A 7,709-nucleotide genomic window follows, 5' to 3' on the forward strand; every position below is an offset into this window, starting at 1 on the left:
AATACATCAATTTGACAAGCCAATTTCATCAATTTAACCTAATTAGACAAAAACCCCAAATCAGAACAATTTCAAACCCTAGAATTTCCAATTTTTCAAAAACCACAAAATTGATCAAATTAAACTACAAGAATCATCATTATAGCATCCTAGAACAAAAACCCATTGATCAATTTCACCAAAACAGGTTTGAATCATCAAAAACCCCAATATATAGAAAGTGCCGAAAATACCCACAACAATGCATGAAAAATGCATGAAAACATGAAATAAAATGCAACAGGATGGGCAAAAGAGACTTACCGGCCTTCAAGGACAAAAACCTTGCAAAAATCTTGGAGGTAAACGACAAAAAATCGATGGTGGAGCCTTAGCCAAGTCGGAGAGAGAGAAAAGTTGAATTTTTTTTTGAAAAAGTCCTTTTGAAAAGGACAAACTGACCTTTTAAAAAAACATGTTTCACGAGTTTCGATAGATCAAAAAATAGCCTCGATCGATCGAAACAAATAGAGACTCTTTTTAAACAATTTGAAACAAGTTCGATTGATCGAAAAACAGCCTCGATCGATCGAAACAGACAGAGACTCTCTCAAACATTTTTAAAAATTTTCGATCGATCAAAAAATAGAATGGATCGATTGAAATGGGCAGAGGCTCACCAATTTTGAGGAAAAACATAGTTCTTTTTTTTTTTTTTTTTTTTTAAGGCAATCAGAATCAACTCAAAGCATTGAAATTTAAGAACAAAATGCATGAGTATGAGATTATATGATTTTCAAAACAAGAATTTTAAGCCCAAATTCCCCAAAAACAAAATTTCTTGCATTCTCCACAAATTTTCAAGCAACAAATTAATTTTGCACAAAATTCAAAGTATTTGCAAAACTTGGTTGGTCAGACCATAAACACATACAATAACATGTACAAAGTTTAGCAAAGAGTAACTTGTGTAGTGTGTGCAACTAGCAAAAGCTTGAGATACATGTGAGATGATATGTGAATAGCAATCAATCACAAAGTCTACAAATTCATCATAAAGAATTTAAAAGAGACAATCACCTAAAGAGTTACATCATATAACTCCCACATCTCCTAGATCATAAGCTTGCAATCATGTAAGTTTCTTGTATTTATGCCTCATAATATACATACCAATTTTAAGTCATGTGAGTTTGGCATCAAGCCTAATAGTACACACCAATTTTAAGTATTAAGCAATTTAAACTAAGACTTTACCTTATGTTCTTTTTGTGCATGTGCTACACTTTCTCGAGTACAAAATCTTATGATATGCACTAAGGTATTCATGATTGGTTAGTGAACAGTGGTGAGATGGTTATTTATGCCTTTCTCTAAAGGTTCAAGTCAAACATTTAAAAACATGTGACTTCAAGATTAAGACAAAATAATCAAAAACCATAAACATCTTTCCCACACAACATGCACGAGGTTTTGAGCAGACTAACCTTCTTCAGCCTTTCTATGTAGTAAGTTAGACAACTTTTGAAACAATTTTAGAAAATAGCATCTCGAGTTTTAAAAAATCGAGATCCACTTAAAAACTTGACCTTCAAATACTCGCTTTCCGTTATTTTATTCCGACTGACGTGGACAATTTTGCCACCTGGATCTCAAGTCTCAAAGACTCGAGATCCTTGAATTTTTAAACAAATTTTATTTAACCAAATTTATTTAATTTATTTTGTGCAGGTGAAGTTGTGTAATATTTAATTGTTGGATCTCGAGTCTTAAAGTCTCGAGATCCACTAAATATAACTACACAACTTCAAGTGTACTAAATAAATTAAATAAAAATACAAGGATCTCGAGTCTTAAAGACTCGAGATCCTAAAAATAAAATTACCAACTACAGCTACAGCGATCCACTAAATATAACTACACAACTTCAAATGTACTAAATAAATTAAATAAAAATACAAGGATCTCGAGTCTTAAAGACTCGAGATCCTAAAAATAAAATTACCAAGTACAGCTACAGCACTTCACGTTCGTTGATGTAAGGGTGGGTAAAAATGCAAGTAACTCGAGTATTATAGACTCGAGTTCTACTGAGGAAAATTATTAAAACAGAACACTCTTAACACTCAGCCCGTATAACACACTTTCTAACATTCTACACAGCCTTCTCACCCAAAAACAGAGTATCCTCACTGAGTCTCTCAGCCTCACTAACTCTTACCCTCACTAACTCTCACTCACCCATAACTCCTACACCACATTGCCTCTCACTCTCACTCATCACACTGCCTCTCTCACTGCTCTTCCCTCTCAACAAATTGATATCTCAGGTAAGGGTTTGCATAATTTGATTGTCATTGTAGTTGGGTAGTAGTTAATGGCTTTGTCAAAAACCCCTGATTCATAGAAAACGAAAGACAAGGGATAGAGCTTGTTTTATTTGTGATGGAATTTAAACACAATCAAATTATAAATTAAAAGAAGTAAACAATAAGATTTTGCCGAAAAAGAATAAATGTATTATTACCAATTATCTAAAAATCAATTTAGTCAACAAGCTTTAAAAAAGTATGCCAAGTGCATTTACAATCAAGTCAAATTGCCACACTAGTAACCAAAAAAGTGATCATCACATCCGCAGAATTATGGGATATCAAGTGGCAAAATAAATCAGACTATAAGACAGAACAGACCCAATTTTGAAAACAAAAAAAAAAACAAAAAAAAAAAATGAATGAACTTCATTTATTTATCGAATAGGGCCCCTTTTTCATTATTTCTGGAATAGCAGGATTAAGAATCAAGAAACAATAACTTCTTTGGCATTTTATGAGTAACAGAAAATTTACTGAAAAACTATTGCATGTACCTTCCACAATAACTCCGGCATATCCAGTGCTGGTTGGGCAATTGCAAGCTCAAAGATTGCCCTAGGTCGCTCAGTCGCACACAAAGATCTCTCATCCTGACAAACCGTTTCCAGAAATTTTACGTTGGCTTTTTTCTATTTTAGAGGTGGGGGGGAGGTACAATTTTAATGCATACACCCATTATTGAAAATGAACTGAAAAATGAAATTTTCAAATTTATATTTTACATCATTTCTGATGTTAGCTATGGATTTTTGTTTACTCATCTCCACTACCAAGGCAGAACTTAGAAAAATAAGGATTCTTCTTACAAAATTACCTGTGCACGACCTTTAAAAACAGCCTCAGATATGACTCCAGTATAATAATCAAGGCCTCTGGCAAGACTCAAGTCAAAAACCACTTTGTCAATACACTTTGACACTTCAAGAGCTTTAAATAAAATCTCTAGGTCATTCAGTGCATCAGCAGATCCGTTGTGTCCTAAGAACTTGCTGCCCTGCTGCTTAAGCTTAGATAATAGTTCCAAAGGGTGTCCCCTTTCCTTCACAAAAGTACCAATTTCATCTGCTGTCTGAACAGATAAGCCCTTCTCCTCCACCTAACAATAATTAACAAGAAATATATAACTAAACATACTAAAATTTATGCAATGATATAAATGGAATACACAATTAAAATATTAATCCAACATTTCATTTATAAATATTATTGCAAAGAGAAAAGCTCAAGTAAAAAGAATGTATATGCAAGCTTCCCTATAAAATTACAATAGAGTAAAAATTAGGCTCTAAATTACTAATCCAACATATTTACAAAAAGATGATCACAGAATTATCCTTATATTAATGAAATGCTAACAAGTAGATAGGCTATTGCTCCTATTAATAATAACCAAGTAAGACAACACTATTTGCATACTAGTGTTCTTACCATTTCCTTTTTTATCTGCTCAAAAGGTTGTTTATCTAACTTGTCAATACTTGAACATATGGTTCTGAATTTTTGCGGTGGCACTCCACATATGTCCAACATTCCATCAAGTAACTTCCGATGATTCAATTTTATCTGTAGAAGAAAAGGAAATTAATTAAACTAATAATTATTATTATAGAACACACTTTGAAGAAATCGATTCATTTGAATTAGGCCTTGCTCATTTGCTCATTCTTCATCAAATCATGTGTATCGATTGTCTTAAACCATAATATTTGATGAGTAGTATTGAATTAGCACCGTTGACCAGGTAATGGTTCCAACTTCCAAGACAAACTTAGTGACATTGCTGCCATCAGATGGCAATAAATAGCATCTATGAGGATAGGAGGCATGCATCCAATACAAGTGACACATGCATAACAAGTCAATACTAATATCAAAGACAAAATACAGTATGACAATGCTCTAGTGATAAATTGATAATAAACAATTCCGAGAAAAAAAATTAAAAAACTATGAGAAGAATAAGAGAAGAAGAAGAAGAAAAATGCTAAAATATTATGACTTTAGCACTTACTCAAGGTTCGCCAATTTTGTGTTTTTTAACCCTTGTGTAATGTTTGGGCGGGGGAGGAGGCTGCGGGGCATCATCCTTAGGCTCATCATCATGTTGCAAATTCCATTAGATGCATGCAATCAAGATTCTAATTAATGTTATCATTAGAATAAAGTGATAATCAAAATATGTGCATTTGAATTCTAATTAATGTTATCATACCATAGAGCTACCTCGGTGTCCTATTTTGTGTCCACCTGTCCCACAAGTGGGTGCTCTTCTAGTGCACTGCGGTCTACCTCGTGGAGGTGAGGGCTGATGAGGGGGATACTCATTTGGTACATCAGTATGTGGCTGTACAGTGTCAATCCCAACCGGAGGTCCCAGAGGGTCAGATGAAGATGCGGTAGGTGGGTAATGATGCTCTAAGTAGAGGCCAGGAGTGGGTGCAGTAGAGCTGGTAGGTGGGTAAGAGGGTGTCTCGGGGAGTATAGGAGGGGTCACATTGTCATCAATACTGAGATCAAAATCGGGCTGCGAAGGTGGGCTGGGTGAACGGACCTCGGGCTGAGGAGATGCATCTGGGATGTGTGGAGGGACCTCAGGCTGAGGAGATGAGTGCGGGATGGGTGCAGGCATCTCAAGACTAGTTACAACCCGAGGGGTTGTTGCACGCCGACCACGGCCCCTGGCTGCACTTGTGCTTGGGCTTGCTGTAGCAGGCATACCACGGCCCCTGGTTGCACTTGTGCTTGGGCTTGTTGTAGCAGGCCGACCATGGCCCCTAGCTGCGCTTGTGCTTGGGCTTGCAATAGCACGCTGAGCACGGGTCCGTGTACTTACGGGTGCTGCGCTTGTGCTTGGGATTTCAGCAACTGTTGGTTCAGTCTCATGCCCATTGTCTGCCTCCTCATTTGCTGCAGGATCACGACCAAGGCCAGCCACATTATTTAGGACACGCCGAACATGGTTGTAAGCTTCGCTGCCTTCAGGAAGCATCTCCAATAGCGCTAAATGGCTTTGAATCTAAAACAGAGAAAGAACCAGTACAATCATAATTGAGACAGTTATGTATAAATTAATAAATGGATAATATAGTACTTACTAATCTACTCAAATACTCAACTAGAAACTAACAGTTTTATTAGAATACTATATGTAACAGAAACTCTTTAATCAGATATGTTTTTATAATTCATAGAAACTAATTCTACGTTCATACATGTACTCAAGTAAAACGAAATAGGCAATAAAATCTAATTAGAACACATTACCATTATATCTAATTTAGCGCTGTTGCGGTCGACATACTTTCGAGTGACCGGACGGTACCAGACGTAATAGGCATGATTGCGGGGCATCTCACCAATTTGAGGAGATGCATGACAAAGTTGTTGTCATCTCATTTCCCATGAAATGATATACGATCCATGCTCCTCCCTCCAATTCTTTTCCACCTTCCCACGTAAGTCAATTTTATGCAGTCTATCATCGTAGACAGCATTGTCAGGCTGCTGCTGCGCCAACCCAAACTGTCGAAGGACACGGTCCGGGTAGTGTCTCTCTACTATGCAAAAACACACAAGCGGCACCCTCGCTGTCCACGTATCCCTCCCTGCAACGCAGAACTCAGGAAGGTGGCCGAAGTCTGCCTCGTATGGCTGCCACACAATCTACAATAGAAACAAAAAACAATTATCATAGCATCTTAAAAGGTGAAACAAGGGAGAATACATAGATAAAGGGAAAAACAAAAATTTTAACAAAAGATACGTTAAAGGATGAAGCAATCATATTCTTAAGGGAAATTATTATAACCAAACCGAATTTTTGAATATTATTACCTGGTCTGGCTGCATTGTCACTAATTGCTCGCGATAGCGGACCAAGGCCGTGCCAGATGGCCTACTCTTCGAGCTTGGCACCTGCACCCACCTACAATTACGAGCAAATAACATAAGAACGATAATACAATTTAATTATTAAGAAGAGTACATTGCATAACATACTAAATATTAGGAAAACACTTACTTAAATGCAAGTGGAGCATATGTCCATGGGCCATAATCACATCCAGGTGGGGGCTCTATCCTCGAGCACAAGAATGGCAACCTTGCCCATGCCCAATACTGGACCAAGGTGCACGCCCCACCAATCTGCTATGCACCTTTCTCACTTGCTCGACACAAGTCCCTGTACAACCAAGCCAAGCAACCACTACCCCAACTATACTGCCGCGGATCATGAAGGTTGCGAATGAACTCCGAGAACATCAGATGCACCCTATCTCCTGACTTGTCCATGAAAAGTTTATCCCCTACTAGCGCTAAAATATAGCACCGAGCATACCGCTGTATCTGAATCTCTGTTGCGTCCTGAGGCAGTGGTGCTGCAACGGCCTCAACAAGTCGACTGATGAGAATTCTTTGGCCCACCAAAGTTTTATTGTCCTCTGGCGGAGTAAATCCAAGCAACTCCCCGCACACTTGCCTTCAAGTCCCATCCTCCACAGCAGTCGGCCCAACCAAGACCTCACCGTCTATAGGAAGTCCGAAAATCACCTCCACATCTTGTAAGGTGATTGACATCTCACCATGTGGAAGATGAAACGTATGAGTCTCCAGCCGCCATCGCTCAACTAGGGCCGATATTAGGCAATTATCGATCTCTTTGGAAGGGGCTCTAAACAATACTTCCAACCTTAGCAATTTGATAATGTCAATCACCCGATTATCTTCCATCTGAACGTTTGCCATCTCCTTAGTGCGACCACGGCACACAAGTGGGCCCGGGTCCTACAAATTCAATAAAAATTTTTGCGGTTGTTAGAACTAGAAATACAACTTTGAAAGAACTTGCTAACTAAAAGTCAAAGTCAACGTAAAAATTAAAGCAGTTGTTAGAACTAGAAATTTCACCTCGCCATTCCAAATGGTCTCTGATCGGTGATATGGTTGTCGCGTCAACACTGAACCCTGTAGCGGACCAGGGTGCAAGCACTGTAGCTCCTCATCGATCTGAGGCTCCATACTACAAAGAGTATAGACAATTAAAAAGGTTATGAAAACCCCAATTTCTCTATGCCAATGTTTGATAAGAGTTCATATATTTTCATTCCATCACCTTCAAAATTATATATATATATATATATATATATATAGAAGATTCAAATGACAGTATACATTACAAGTGCATACAAACTAGATAAGAACAGAATTTTTTTTCTAAATAACAATAAATATTAAAAAATTTAGTTAGTTGTCACGTTTCAAAACAATGTTGAAAACTAGCATCTCGAGTGTTCCTCCACTCGAGTTCCAATATAAAAGTCGAGTTTTTAAGTCTCGATTTATAAGAGGATGGGT

General features: G+C 37.6%; 1 protein-coding gene across 1 annotated transcript; it reads right to left on the reverse strand.

The window, feature by feature from the left end:
- Positions 1-2,333: 2,333 nt before the first annotated feature.
- Positions 2,334-4,452, reverse strand: LOC115972757 (histidine--tRNA ligase, cytoplasmic-like). Its single transcript, XM_031093016.1, has 5 exons — positions 4,366-4,452; positions 3,783-3,917; positions 3,169-3,450; positions 2,849-2,944; positions 2,334-2,375 (listed from the first exon to the last, which is right to left on the reverse strand). Exons 2-5 carry the CDS (start codon positions 3,882-3,884, stop codon positions 2,334-2,336), a joined length of 522 nt encoding a protein of 173 aa, XP_030948876.1. The 5' UTR covers positions 3,885-3,917; positions 4,366-4,452.
- Between the last annotated feature and the right edge of the window lie 3,257 nt (positions 4,453-7,709).

The sequence above is a fragment of the Quercus lobata genome, unplaced genomic scaffold (assembly GCF_001633185.2).
Source record: "Quercus lobata isolate SW786 unplaced genomic scaffold, ValleyOak3.0 Primary Assembly Scq3eQI_73, whole genome shotgun sequence".
Classification (NCBI taxonomy): domain Eukaryota; kingdom Viridiplantae; phylum Streptophyta; class Magnoliopsida; order Fagales; family Fagaceae; genus Quercus; species Quercus lobata.

Bases quoted from the DNA above. Each gene is read 5' to 3' on its own strand.
- LOC115972757 (XM_031093016.1), bottom strand. From the start codon at position 3,884: ATGTTGGACATATGTGGAGTGCCACCGCAAAAATTCAGAACCATATGT. The intron at 3,451-3,782 runs GTAAGAACACTA...AATTATTGTTAG, and splicing joins AGCAGATAAAAAAGGAAATG to GTGGAGGAGAAGGGCTTATC. The intron at 2,945-3,168 runs GTAATTTTGTAA...ACGGTTTGTCAG, and splicing joins TTTTTAAAGGTCGTGCACAG to GATGAGAGATCTTTGTGTGC.